The 15,104-nt window shown below is 39.9% G+C and overlaps 1 protein-coding gene across 1 annotated transcript in view; it reads left to right on the top strand.

Moving 5' to 3' along the window:
• Window positions 1–15,104, top strand: part of TMC1 (transmembrane channel like 1) — a 233,944-nt gene that overhangs the window by 129,750 nt on the left and 89,090 nt on the right. Inside the window, exon 3 of the mRNA XM_070431495.1 lies at window positions 12,259–12,306. Within this exon, the coding sequence (XP_070287596.1) occupies window positions 12,259–12,306 (48 nt within the window). The remainder of the gene's footprint in view (window positions 1–12,258; window positions 12,307–15,104) is intronic.

The raw sequence follows: 15,104 nt of genomic DNA, 5'->3' as shown, positions 1-15,104 counted from the left end.
TGATGGCCTCACACCACAATGATCATTCAGCAGGAGGCTGCTTGCGTGGTGGGGTGGAGCCACCTCATTGCTCAGGAGACAGGGCGGAAGCGGGGAGATGCCCGGGGGGAGGCGGGACCATCCCATGGCAGGGAGGGCGGGGGTGAGAGCCCATAGCACCCCCCCCCCCCAGTCCTTTGCCACCCACCACTTGTACTCAGAGAGCCCTGCCACCCACCTGCCAGGGGAAGGAGCGCAGCATGCACACCTCCAGGAAGTGGCACTCAAAACTCTGCAGCAGGTGTGAGGTTTCCACACTCTCCTCTGGCACCATGACAGGGGTAAGGGGGGGGGCGGGGGGGGGGGTGGAGCCGCTGCATTGCTCTGGAGACAGGACAGAAGCAGGGAGGCCCTCAGAGGGGGCGGGACCAGCCCAAGGCGACTTGTGGGACCAAGGGCGGGCTTGAAGTGGCCAGAGAAGGCTGGAGGGGTCAGGGGTAGGGCTAGGTATGCTCGAGCTCTGGGTGGAGAGGTTAGGGTGTCAAGGCGGGGCAGTGGGCAGGTGGGCGGGGGCTGCACAATTTCACGCTCCGGGTCACTAGTTTGTTAATAAAATTATATAGGTGTCAGGTGTACTGAAACCAAAGCATTTGTCATTTGTACAAAATGTACTATATAATACTTTAGGGGAAAAAAATCTATTAACTCTTTTGATGCTCTACAATGAATGGCAATTTTGGAGATTCTTGAGAAACATTTTCTTGAGGATATAAAAGTTTTGCTGTGATTTTATTTTTTATTTTTTATGAAGTCATCTAAAGAGGATAAGATATATCCTATTGTCTGCTATTAAGAGGCAATTAGCTGCAGCCTTGAAAATTTGTAGTTTATATATTGCCAAACACACAAACACAATCTAATAAGTAAATGTCAAATTACATCCATGGTTGCATACAATGGACTGCAGCATGGAAAATGAGTTGGATGGGCAAGAAAGACTAATTTAGTCTTCCTGGAAATAGGCAATGATAGCTTTTCTGTGATGTTGACAGTGGTGACTGGGAGCAACAGACAGATGCAAGGATGTAAAATCAATAAGGCTTGGTGATGGATTTGGGATGACTTCAAGCCAAACCTCAGCTCTGTAAATTACTAGCTGTGCTAACTGAGGCTGTTTATCCATTTCTCCTCTCTAGTTCTCTGGTTTCTTAACTGGAAAATGGGAATAACAATGCCCACTTCAAAGGGGTTTTGTCTGATAACAAAACTTTGCATTTAGTGCCAAAACAAAGGACCATTTCGGACTCTTGGGCCCATCATTCCAAAAGAAGATGATTATTGAGCCTAGTATATTCTTTGACCCTCTGAAAACCAGGGTTCAGTCAATGTATACAGCCAATCAACATACTCAATCACACTTAATTTCACAGAGTTCACTTCTAATGCGCACTACTTCAATTAACAAACTATCTAGTATTAATCTGAGGTAGAGATGGCTGAAGTGCTGCTGACTAGTCTTTCAGATGTTAACATTGTGGATTACTAGCTAGAATTAACCAAGTGCCCTGAGGATAGAAATTAGCACATACACCACATTCTATGTGAACTATTTTAATAAAATTCCTGACTATTTCCAAATTACAGGTTTGAATACAATAAATTGAGTCTGTGTGTGTGTGTGGGTGGGGGGGGGACTGAAATGGGTGGATGAATGGTCACAATGATTACAAACTCATGAGGACACCTAGAATTCAAAATTCCTTTTCATGAACTGATGACGATGTTAACTAATATTCCTAATTCAGTAGCAAATCCTACAAAGTGCAGTTTCTCCCAAACAGCTAAGAAGTAGAAAAAATTAATTAATTAATTAATTTTTTAGTTAATGACAGATTTGTCTTTTTTCTTTCTTTTCTTTTTTTTCTAGAAAATAAAATGAAGTAAATTATTTTAGCCTTCTGGGTGCTTTACTATTTTGTCAGGAAGACAAGTCTCTCAAATTTCAGGAAACTATAATTCCAAGTCCTAAACCACTCATGTTCTCTGTCCTCTGTTGCTGCCTTTTTCTCACCATTCAGCCTTCTTTCTGACTCTATGCTACCCCCACTGCCTTTTGTTCTTTTAAGACACTCATTAACATTTGCTAATGTATGCTAATGAGCAGTAATTAGCATCTTCTATGGGAACAAAAGCAGTGTTAGGAAGGCCTGTAAGGACTGTACAGAGTTCAGCCCTCCTTGCTTCCTGCTTCTTTATGCTCTAAGAACATTTGTCTGCTTTCAGTCATTTCATAATTCTGTTTTTTTGTTTGTTTCATTTTGTTTGCTTAACCATAAATCCTGACAACCATTCTTTATGACTTCAAATATTGCAGAAATGCTTTGGGGGACAAGAAACATTCTTGTTTGTTCTAAGCAATCCAAGGATATAAGCATAGCCGCCAAGGTTTTATAACGAATAATTTTCATCTGGGTGTTATTTTGGTATCCTATTGCTATAAAAGATTCTAGCCACAAAAACCCACATAAGCGAATGTATTTTTATTTCAGCACACTTATTTACAGTGGTTGCCCTTTATGGTGGTAATTGCAATGTGAAAGCACACGCTCTGAATATATATTATGACAGCATGGTTAAATAAGAAATGTCCCTTCCCCCCAAATAATCTAAATGCAAAGGAAAAGCAAGATTCACAACTACCTTTCTGTAACCACAGAGAGCTGTAAATGCCTTTGTAAATAGCTATTTATTTATTGAATATGTATAGTAAAAGAAGTCAATCTTCCAAACCACATACAATAAAAAAGCCATTTTTTATTCTTTCTGTAGACCAATGGTGTCATGAAATATCTAATTGCAGTTTCTCACAAATACTCCAATATGTAACTTACTATTTGAAGAACTATGCTTCAGTATTTCATAGTTACTCTTCCAACTCAAAGGTGGTAGAATTTGGAAATATACCAGCTATCCACTTCACGCAGCCTGTGTTTAATTTTAATTTCATGTACAATAAAAACAGAAGGAAAAAGTGCAGAAAAAACCAACCCCTCCTTTTTTATGCATGTAAAAAGATTTATTTTTGTTGTAAAAGGATAGAAGTGGGGATTTTATTTTGAGTGGTTCTTCTTTTTTTCCCCTCTCCTCTCTTTCTCTGTTCTTTTCAGGGTTAACCATTCTCTCTCTGGGACCTTATAGGGTAAAATGTGTTTCTCTACAGAATTCATCCTGTTCCATTTGGCAACTACAACATTTTATATTGTGTTTTTAATGAAGCAGGTATCAGCAGCTATTTATTCTCTACTTTTTAAGGGCCTCAGAGCTTAAAAAGATCAATTAACCTAGAAGGTAGAACAGCAGTTGTATTTCTTGCCTGCTCTCCTCTTCGGGGTGGGTGAGTTTTTCCCAAAGCCAAATTATTATTCTTTTTGTAGTTTTATAACTACAGCTATTTTAAAGAGATATTTTGTATCTTCAGGATATTATATTTGAAAATATGACCAGCCTTCTGGCATTTATTATATTGGGGTGTTTTTTAATGTATGTGCCCCATTGTTTGTTTTTTCAATGGTCTTAAGGAAGATACTAGCACATCCAGAAAGGCTATCAGCCTAGGTCTGTTGAAGTAAATGTTTCCCCTTAGATATCTTGATAATGTTTAAGAGTAATGGCCCTGTCTGTGTTTCCCACTCCTGAGGAAAATGTCCCGTAGTTTAAAGGTTTATTAAGGCAATTTATTGATAGAAGAACTAAATAATTCTTCCCTTTATTCAATGGCATCCAAATATTATGCTTAATCCCTTCATTTGAAGGATTTGGGATTATTACAAACAAATATCATGGGCATCTTCTTGTCCTTAACTAAGTAGCTAAAGGAGACCAAAATTTCGCCTTCCTGAGGATGCCTTTTAGGATACTGGTTTTAAGCTGTTCATGAAGAAACAAAATACTCAGAAAGAACCTTTGAACCTTTCTCTTTTTATGCCCAAGGGATTCATAGAGAAACTTCTTTGGGAAGGCAATTTCAGGATGCTTTAGCCTAACTTGAATTAAGCATGGTAAATAGGAGGACTTCAGGCAGGGGCCTATAAGCTAGAGACCCTTTCTGTCCCATTGTTCCTGAGTTGCCTGGCAAGAATTTGCCTGCCATGTATGTTCCTTCTGCACTTTCTGAGCTACCTGTAAAGCACTCATTCTCAATTCTGAAATCTAAGACCCTTTTATCCTTTGTCCAAATTGTCATATATACCTAATGTTGCCTCACTCTCTTTGGAATTTTCATGCTTATGTGAATTTCCTAGTGCACATATTAAAATTTAATTTTCTCCTATTAGCCTGTCTTTGTTAATTTGATTATCAGCCCAGCTAGAAGAATTTAGAAGGTGGGAGGAAAAGCATTACTATTTTTATCACTCACATAGCAAAACTAAAGGGAGCTGTTGAGTTGAACTGAATCAAGTTTAATGTCTTGGGTAGATATTATCCTCGAGGAAGAAAAACCACACCCCATCATTTTTATTCAATTTTGCAACAGAAGCTTCCTTCCCTTCTTCACACCCACCAATAATATTGTTACCATAAATGAATGGAAGCAGAATGCTGGGGTATTCTCTGCTGGGGAGATGATACCTAATTATGGTTTGGTGACTATATCTGCCATCCAAGTGGTTCATTTTTGGAAAATTCTTTGTGGCTAAGTTTACCCAGACCTTTTAGAACTTGGATTGGCTTACCTTGTTTTTGGTTTTAGAAAGCAGAATATCTAAATATTGTTCTTGACTCTAGCTTATGCAGTTTATAAATCAATCGATCCCTATATATAACACTAGAGGCCCAGTGCATGGATTTGTGCAATGGTGGGGTCCCTTGGCCTGGCCTGCACCCTCTCGCAATCCAGGACCCCTCGGGGAATGTCGGACTGCTGGTTTCAGCCTGATCCCTGCAGGCCAGTCCAAAGGACCCACCGGTGCACAAATCCGTGTACCAGGCTTCTAGTATGTAGATAAGATCTTTGCTTAATCTCTTCCTGTCTTCCACCTTCCCTGCTTCCCTCTGAGATTCATCAGTCTGTTCCATGTTTCCATGCCTGTGTGTTGAGCTTCTGCCCCCTGGTGGTCAGTGCTCATCATAGCTACCAGTCAAATGGTTGAACGGTTGCTTAGGCGCATATATATATATATCATAATCTGCATCATCATCATTATTATAGTACTAGAGGCCCGGTGCACAAAAATTTGTGCACTCGGCGGGGCGGGGGGGGGGGGGGGGGGGGGGCGGGGGCGGTCCCCCAGCCCGGCCTGTGCCCATTCACAGTCTGGGACCCCTCGGGAGATAACGACCTGCTGGCTTAGGCCTGCTCCCGGGTGGCAGAGGGCAGGCCCAAACCCTAGGTGCAGCCCCTGGTCAGGCTCAGAGCAGGGCCGATTAGGGAGTTGGGGCGCCGCCCCATCATGCACAGAGCAGGGCGGATTGGGAGGTTGCAATGCCACCCTCAGTCACGCTCAGGATAGACTGATTGGGGGGTTGGGGCACCGCCCCCTGTTACACTCAAGGCAGGGTCAATGGGGAGGTTGTGGCGCCACCCCCTGTCACTCACAGAGCAGGGTCCATCAGGGGGGTTGGGGCGCTGCCCCCTGTCACTCACAGAGCAGGGCCTATCAGGGGGTTGAGGAGCTCCCCGCTGTCACTCACAGAGTAGGGCCGATAGGGGAGCTGGGACACTGCCCCCCGTCACACACAGAGCAGGGCGGATCAAGGGGTTGGGGCGCTGCACCCTGTCACACTCAGGGCAGGGCCAATGGGGAGGTTATGGCTCTACCCTGTCATACACAGAGCAAGGCCCGTGGAGGGGGATTGGGGCGCCACCCTCTATTACCCGCAGAACAGGGCCGATCAGGGGGTTGGGGCGCCACCACTGTCACACTCAGGGCAGGGCCGATGGAGAGGTTATGTTTCTACCCTGTCACACACAGAGCAGGGCCGATCGGGGCTTGGTGCGCTGCACCCTGTCACACACAGAGCCGCAGGGCAATCGGGGGATTGGGGAGCTCCCCCCTATCAGGCACAGAGCAGGGCTGATCAGGAGGTTTGGGCTCTGCCCCCTGTCACGCTGATCCCAGTGCCGGGAGCCTCGCTGCTCCGCTGATCCCGGTGCCGGGAGGCATATTACCCTTTTACTATATAGAATAGAGGCCTGGTGCACGGGTGGGGGCCGGCTGGTTTGCCCTGAAGGGTGTCCTGGATCAGGATGGGGGTCCCCACTGGGGTGCCTGGCCAGGCTGGCTGAGGGGCTGAGGGCTGTTTTCCCGCTGGCAGTTGACTAAAAGCTCCCAACCGCTCCTTGTTTTCTTTTTTTTTTTTTATTCTGGGCCAGCTTTAGCTCTGAGGCCTCACTGCTGAAAACATGGATACAATGTTGCGGTCCGGGGCTGACTGACAGCCGGTTTTGTTTAGCTTCTTATTTGCAACATAGTAATAGTTGCTTAGAGTTGCAGTTGAGAGGCCGGCAAGTGAGGCGGGGAACGTTGGAGTCTGCAGTCCCTGGAGGAAGCAAGCCTCCCTGCTCGCTTCAGTGCATGGCTGCCGGCCGCCATCTTGGCTGACAGTTAATTTGCATAAGGATACACTGATTAGCCAATGGGAAGGGTAGCGGTCGTACGCCAATTACCATGTTTCTCTTTTATTAGTGTAGATAATTGCTATAATAAAAAATTATCAATTTGAGCAGTTACTGGTGTCTATTCACAGTGTCTATTCATAAGAATGCTATATTTGAAATAGACTTTTTAAAAAGTCATAGGTTATTTTTATTTACTTATTTTGTTATTGTTATTTATTTATTTATTTATCTTATCTCTCTCTTTCTTTTCCTTGAGGGGAGAGATTTAATGTTTTTGTTAAGGGCCTTATAACCTCCTTCCTTAAAAAGCAAGGCAAATTTTACTTTGGAATACTATCTTAAGAAAAAAGGTACCTTTATTTTATTCACATTTTCTAGCTCCTTAACCTTAAATTGTTAAAGAAAAGCATTGCTAGGAGGAGAAATTGCTGAAAATGGCCTAGTTTTTAAGTAGGTATTTCTAAAATATGGAATACTATTTAGTATGTGAATTTATAATATTTTATGTTTATAACATTTATTTACATAAACATAAATATACAAATAAATAATATGTAGCAAAGACAAAATGCAACTTTTGGCTTTATATTTACCTTTATATTTATCTTTTTCTATCATTTACATTAATTCTCACCCCATTTTTACTCTTTTACCTCCCTTTTTTTGCTATATTCTTTCTTTCCTCTTACTTTCCCCTACCCTCTATTTTTCTCTCTTTTCTTCTCCCTTCTCCATCCATTAGTTCCATACTTTAGAGTTGCTATATAGTGGTGGACACTATATTTAAGCAAAGGGTATTGTAGTGAGTTGTACCATCTTTTAACAAAGTCTCAGTCAAAAACCAAAAACATCAATGAAATAAAATAATTTATAATTTGTGTTGTTGAGTAACATTTCGAGGGGGTTCATTTCATAACCTACATCATCCATTTCTCCTTCTCATTGGATCTTTCCCCATAGCATGTAGGAACATTCTAGCTAGCATAACTAGCAGTCTCCTGTTCCTTGCTGCCTTTTCTCTCTTAAAGCCAATCAGATTCAGGCTTTTGTTCATACCACTTCACTAAATCTGTGCTTGCCAAAATTGTCATTGACCCCCCACATTATAAAATCCAATGGTCAACTTTCAGTTCTCCTAATACTTGACTTACAAGCCTCAGACATATCTCTTTGATACATATCATTTGCCTTCCACAATCTCCTATTTTCCTCCTAATTCACTGATTGTTCATTTTCAGTCTCTGGTTGTTGTTTTTCTCTCCCTGTCCTCTCAACTTTGGAGTCTACTTTTCTCTTTTGTTTGTTTGTTTGGTTTTTTTTTTTTTACATTCATTTTCCTGGCGACCTCACCTAGTCTTTAAATACATCAAAATGCTAATAATTCCAAAATTTATATTTACAGCCAAGACTTTTCTTCTGAACTTTAGATACAAATACCCACTGCTGACTCACCATAAGCTTGGATGTCTAATGGGCATCTTAAATCCAACATGTCAAATTAAACTGATCTTCAACCTAATTTTCCCATTTATGATATTCTCCCTATAGCTTTCCCCTCTCCGTTTCTTGCAACTCTATCTTTCTCATTGCCCAGGCCAAAATCCTTGGGGTTGTCCTTGATTTTTTTCCCTTCCTCTCACATCCCACACCACACCCCATACTGATTTGGAAATGTCTTTGTTACAGCATAGTTTAATATTTCTCTCAGGTAGTTTAGTCTGAGGTGAAAGGTATCCCATTTATATGCAAGGGCCGGATATTGACATTTCCTCCTACATAAAAAGGAACCTCAAAAAGAATTACCCCCGAAAGCCTAAAATACATAACTAATACATTGCCACAAAACCCAAATAAGGTGGATAAGATACTCATAACTAATTGTAGATCTCACTTCTATAAAGTAGTAAGACTCCTTAACCGCAGTGCTATTTTCTTCTATAGTCTGCAAACTCCCATCCCTGAGAATTTTGCTCTGTACTCTCTTGTGAGTGTACAGTAAATGCTAATGGAATGAATGAATTTCTAGTTTCCAAAGTAATAACCTGGTGCTGCAAACATCCCTTGAAGAGTTACAAATGTGGGTCAGAGGAACAGGAAATATCATTTAACTCTTTCAGCCACTTGGCCACTCTGATCTAGAGGCACCATAAACTACTTGCAGTGCTATAGATGAAAAAAGAAAGCCTGGAACAACATCCGCCTTGCTGAACGGTTCCAGTGCTTCTGCAATGTGACATTTTGCTGTTGTTTTCCTTTTACTGTTTTTAATTACTGGGTCTATTTGCATGAAACGAGGATCTGGGTTGCCTAGGAGTTCATCTGTTCCCATTGCATATTCCTGTCTGAAATAAGCTTACTTCAATGTAGTTTAGCTTGCTGCCTCCAGCATTTTGACAGGACCTCCCCTTCCTCTTATTCACTGTCCTCCAAGTCACTCTGCAGGAGAGAGTTTATTTTTAAAGTACATAATCAATAGGCGTTGGGAAGCAGCCAAAGCATGAAAGGGTCATGTAGTTGGAAATAAACTACTAGGATTGCTGAGAGGATGGATGGCAAGAGGCCATGCCAAACATTGTCTGAGAAGGGAAAGCCAGCCTGTAGCTCCCATTTCAGGGTTCTGAGTTTCTTTTGCACAGGCTTTTTGTCTTGGAGGGGTTTTTTAGCTTGGTTCTTTAGCATCACTTTGAGTCGCAGGAGATACAGAGCAGCATTACAGTTGCTTTTCAGGCCAAATAGTAGTCCATTAAAATCAAGTTTGACCCTAGCTGGTTTGGCTCAGTGGATAAAGCATCAGCCTGTGAACTGAAGGATCCCGGGTTCCCTGTTGGTCAAGGGCACATGCCCTGGTTGCAGACTCCATCCCCAGTAGGGGGCGTGCAGGAGGCAGCCCATCAATGATTCTCTCTCCTCATTGATGTTTCTATCTCTCTCTCCCTCTCCCTTCCTCTCTAAAATCAATAAAAATACATTTTAAAAAATCAAGTTTGATCTGAGGCTCACAATGGAGTCTTCAATAACCTGGTCATAGTGCTGCAGAATATATATATATATATATATATATATATATATATATATATATAGAGAGAGAGAGAGAGAGAGAGAGAGAGAGAGAGAGAGAGAGAGAGAAAGAAACATCAGTGATGAGAAAGAATCATTGATAGGCTGCCTCATGCATGCCCCACACTGGGGATCGAGCCTGCAACCCAGACACATGCCCTGACCCGGAATCAAGCCGTGACCTCCAGGTTCATTGATAAACGCACAACCACTGAGCCAAGCCAGCTGGGCCATAGTGCTGCAGTTCAGTTCTCAATTCTGATGATGCCTTTGCTGATCCTTTTGTTGTTGTTGTTAATCCTCATCCGAGGATATTTTTCCATGGATTTTTGGAGAGAGTGGAAGGGAGAGGGAGAGACACACAGAGAGAAGCATCAATGGGAGAGAGATACATAGATTGGTTGCCTCACGCACGTGGCCCAACCAGAGCCTGGGGTCGACCCTGCAACCAAGGTACCTACCCTTGACTGGAATCAAACCTAGGACTCTTCAGTGTTCAGGCTGATGCTCTATCCACTGAGCTAAACCAGCTAGGCTGCCTTTGCTGACCCTTTGCATCAAGAACAAACCAATTATGATCACAATAACTATTAAAAATGACTATTCATGGCCCCTGACTCAACTGCCAGACAATGAAGTGGATTGAGTAAAGAGGGCATTTAAGGAGAATGTGCAGATGATCATGCACCGACTGAGACCATCTCTGTTAGAAAGTCACTCAGAGGAGGGAAGGGGCTATGTCTGCAATACTCCCCACTACATCGCTCGGAAGCCATAGCTCTTTTTTAGTTCTTTACTTGCAGCCACCAGGATGTCTCCTCTAACGGATTTTTAGGTTTCATTTAATGGTCGTTTATGACTAGCCTTCTTGTACCTGAAAAGATGATCTATGTTCCAGCCCTGTTTTTTCTCTCTCCTGTTATCATAGGAAATGGATTTGTTGTTCTTCTCTTTGGCTTGGGACATTTCATGCTGCTGCATTTATTTAATATATGATCCTTCCTAAAGATTTTCTTACATTTTTGTTCATTTAGGTTTTTTTTCCTACTTCATTTAATTAACTATATTTAATCATGTCTAGTGAGTTGATTATCATAAATCAGTATAATATTTAGCGTGAATTTTTGCTTTAGCATGTTGTAGAATAGACTGTGTAGCAGCCTTTGCTCTGTGTCCTTAGCTGTTTCTGTATTATACACACTGACCAGACCCTGCTCCAAGGCTTATCTTATCGCATTACAATGCCTTCCTAGGGAATTCTCCTTTGATTGAAGAAGCTTGGAGGAGGTGGCATTAATTGCAAATAAAAGACCATGGCCTATTGTTGAATATAGAATATCTTCTTAGCCGTGTCTGCCTTCACTGTTGCGAACTCTAAGTGGTGACTTAAAGATCTTTGTGCAGATGCAGTTACAGCCAGTGACAGAAGGCACATGTCCACCCTGAACAAAAGAACACTTATTTTCACACTGCATGGCTGACGTGGAGTGATAACATTTTTGCATATTCTAAAGATTTTTATGCAGATGCTTTTTAAAGGCAAAAAGTGCTTTCACAATAATCTTCTTTGTGAATGGAATTTAGGCTCTTGGCATGTGCTGCCTTTTCAATATGCCTCTGAAGTTCTGAATAGTAAGCTTTGACAGTCCTGTGAGCAGAAACAAAACCGGAGGTTATTTCCTAGGCTCACAGCAACATTGTCATCTTTGATTTTTTTTTAACTTATGCTCATCCACCTTAAATAAAAATATAAAATTAATATTTTATAAACAAGTTACTAGATCAAGTCTGCTGTAATGTTTACCATGCCAAGTCACAGAGCTTTGCTTGTCTCTGGTTGACTAAACCTGCAATGAATGAGCAATAGTTAACAAGGAAAAAAATCTGCCAGTTAATATATGTTCCAATATTATTTTATATTAAAAATTTTATAAAATCTTTATATGCCTTTATACAAATGGAGAAAAGCTGAAAACAAGATACTGTTTCAGTATGGGATGAGAGATAAATAGAAGAAATATTCTTTGTCTTAGGAAGAACTGTAATATCACTTATCTGCCCACTGTCAAGGTAAATCATATATTAGAAAATGTAGGCTGTATCCATATAATACTAACAGAAACTATTGAAATAGGAAATATCAGCCTTTAGGCATTTTTTTTGAAAGGCTCCTTGACATTGGTTAGCTAGATAGAATGAAATATTCTCTGTTTTAATAAGCTAATTTGGTTATAATAACCAAATTGTGCATGTGGATATAGCTTTAGTAAAAATTCAATTTTCATAGAATAAAATAATTGAACAAACCCCAAGTCTAATTATTGCAATACAGAATTTATTTTTGGTTGAAGCTATTTTAAATTGATCTGACAGGCTTATAATTGATGTTTTGCAAATGCTTGAAGGCAATGTAGCAGAAAAGTCTTTGTACAACACTGTCTAAGGAGCTGTAGCTGTGGATTTTTAATAAACAGTGCTCATTTGGACAATTTTACTGAAAGTGTTTTTATTAACTTTATTATGAAAATAATAACAGTAAAATACAGTGACTGACAATTGTACCATCAATTAAAGACTCACTATGTTTTTTCTTTCTTCAACAGTACAAATCCAAGTGGAGGAAAATGAAGATGATACTGAGGAAAGTTCAAGTAAGTGGGATTGGATGCACTCGAGATAAGTTTCCTGTGGAAAAGCAGCGAGTTCAGGGCATTCATCCTCTTATCTTTTGGGACTATGCTATCACATGTAAGCACAGGAACATGTGTGGCTGACTTTTTTGATGATCTCCCAAAAGAGGTCAAGTCCAGCAAGTAGAATCTCCACTCCATATTCCACTCAGTTGGCACACACACACATTCCACCCAGTTTATAAGTTACTCATGATCAAGTAAGTTGGTAGTCTAGAAAACTTGCTTTTTTATTTCTCTACTATTTTCCCTGTTAAAGTCTTTGTCCTGAAAGCTTTTCTCTAAGGCTGACCCTATTACAATGAAACAGATTGGCCATGTTGATTGAACTGAGCAGGTGGTTCAATTAAAATGAATCAGCAAGTTCTTTTGTAATTTGTCCAAATTGCTCTGTTGTTTTTACTTTGTGTAGGTTCAGGGCAAGAGCCGGGATTGAAACCCCTTTCCAGGCATGCAGCTCTCTCGTGGCTAGAACATGAGAAAAATCATAATGTGAGCAAAAGCTTCAAATGTACCAAAACTGAAAGGAAAAGCTGCATCTCGAGAATAGTTCAATTAGATGATACATCAACACTATGAATTTAATAACCTGAGCTCAAGATGGCCACCAGCGAATGTTCACAATGCCATTTTGTTTTTATTAATTTGGTGCATTCGTATGAAAACAGCCCAGAATCTCACGCAGATCCTGGATACCATGGCTTGAATACTGTAGGGGTGGGGAAATACTTTTCCCTCTACCCTTCTAAATTTTTACTAGTAGCTGAGACCCCTGTAATATAAGACAGTTTAACAAGAGAAAATAAACACAAACAAGTTTCTTAACACTTATAGCATATATAAGTGATAAGGAAAAACTAAGTAAACTATCTGAAGTGGCTTAGAATTATACTTAAATACCATCTTAATAGGAAAAAGGAAGGAGGATATCGGCCTTTTAAGAGAGAATAAATGATTTTTAGGAAAGATGAATGGGCCCTTTGAAGAATACACGGGAAGTATGATAGTTTGCAACAAAGTTTGCCGAGATATGGTGTCTATTTCGAGTCTTCTGTCCTTGGATGTGTCAACCTTCCCTGGGGATGAAACTCCTGGGGAGAGGATTTATGATAATTGAATTCCTGTTGGAGGCTGTGTCCTTAGGCAGATAAGGGAGTTCAGAGAAAGGCTCTTCCTTGAATTTGCTGTTTTAAAAGTGTCTACAGCTCAAAGTAATCACCGTAACAAGGTGGCATATTTTGGGGTAATATATCTTGAAATCCAGTCATATTTTGAAGTGGCATATTCTGCTACCCTTTAATACTGAATTGAGACCATTCCAAAAGGTAACATTATATGCAAATGTGCATTTAGTAGGCAACTGCAAACATTAGTATTTTTAGAATTTGAATATTTGGAAATTAGTTAAAGTACTAAAGACTGCCTTTTGTTCTTAAGTGGTAAAAGATAAATCTAATGATACACTTTTCATCCGTGGTAAAACAGTGCAAGTTTAATCGTTTACCTTTAATACAAAATATACTAAAATGTAGAGTATTAAGCGGCTGCTTGAATTCTTGAGTTATTTGTGGGTGAAATTGTTCCTCACTTCCTGTCAAGCTTTGTCCTTTCTATAATCAGTGACTAATGTGCCTAATAAAGGCTTGGTACCTTTTCAGAATGGCAGAACACGCAGATAACACATGGCATTTGCCACAATATTTAACCAGTGGAAAGTCACTTTTGGTTTTGATAACAGAATAGTTTTCAAAACCTGGTTTCCGTGCTAACCAAACTTTAGTAACATAGGCAATGATTTGAAATATCAGTAAAAAAGTTTGGATCACAAATGTTAAAAGATCAAATGCATATGCAAAAATGAACATATTTAACTATTAAGTGAGGAATGTGATGAGGCATGACAATCAGTTCAAAGGCAAATCCAAAGAACAGACACAATTTTAGATCAGGAATATTGAAATGATGTGCAAATGAAGACATGACTGTTTTGTGGGTTGTTTTTTATTTCTTTCTTTTTTTGGTGGAGGATGATTATTTCTCAACTAAACAGTTTTTTGTGTGTCTGCATACAATAATTATTTTGCATTACTATCCAGTTACCTATAATTTACTGAATTACAAAGCAGCTCCCCAAAATCAGAATCAGATAACCCAGAAGGCTATGTTGCAGACAATTTATAATTTTCCATTGAAGTCTAAATTTTTTCCTACCGTAGCTTTTAAGTAGAGGGATAGTAATAAGTATGAGTAATATTTGATTTTTATAGTAGTTGATTCTAAATATCAGAAGAAGTTAAGAATATCAAAATTTCACACAGATGAAAGTGAAGTAGGATTATATGTTATAAACTGTGAAGGAAGGAACTGAATTCTCTTTCTACTTTTTCCCTGGAAGCTTCCTAAGAAATTATAGACAAATGAGGCATTGTTAATTGATAAAAAAAATAACATCATTTCTTCCAGGTTTACATTGAATTTGTATTTATAAGTTACTCCTCTTCATTCAGATTGAATGATCAAGCAAATTTATTTACTATCAATTTCATTTGAGAAAGGGATATTTAGGGAAAAGAAGAAAGAAATATTTGGAATCAAGAATGAGGATAATTTAAATTAGGAGAAGTCTCAAGGGCTAAGTTAATGTCTTCAAAATTATTCTAGTTTATAGCCTTTCCTTGTCATTGCTATGCTTTGTTCTAAGATAGAAGTAGTAGTAAACACATAGTGTTTAATCAGTCAACCCTATGTGTTGGATTGGT

The sequence above is a fragment of the Myotis yumanensis genome, unplaced genomic scaffold, assembly GCF_028538775.1.
Source record: "Myotis yumanensis isolate MYYU_CA2020_CCGP unplaced genomic scaffold, mMyoYum1.0.hap1 SCAF_12, whole genome shotgun sequence".
In the NCBI taxonomy this organism is placed as follows: Eukaryota; Metazoa; Chordata; class Mammalia; order Chiroptera; family Vespertilionidae; genus Myotis; species Myotis yumanensis.
The sequence above is the reverse complement of the archived record's forward strand: the minus strand, read 5'-3'. Positions and strand labels throughout refer to the sequence as shown.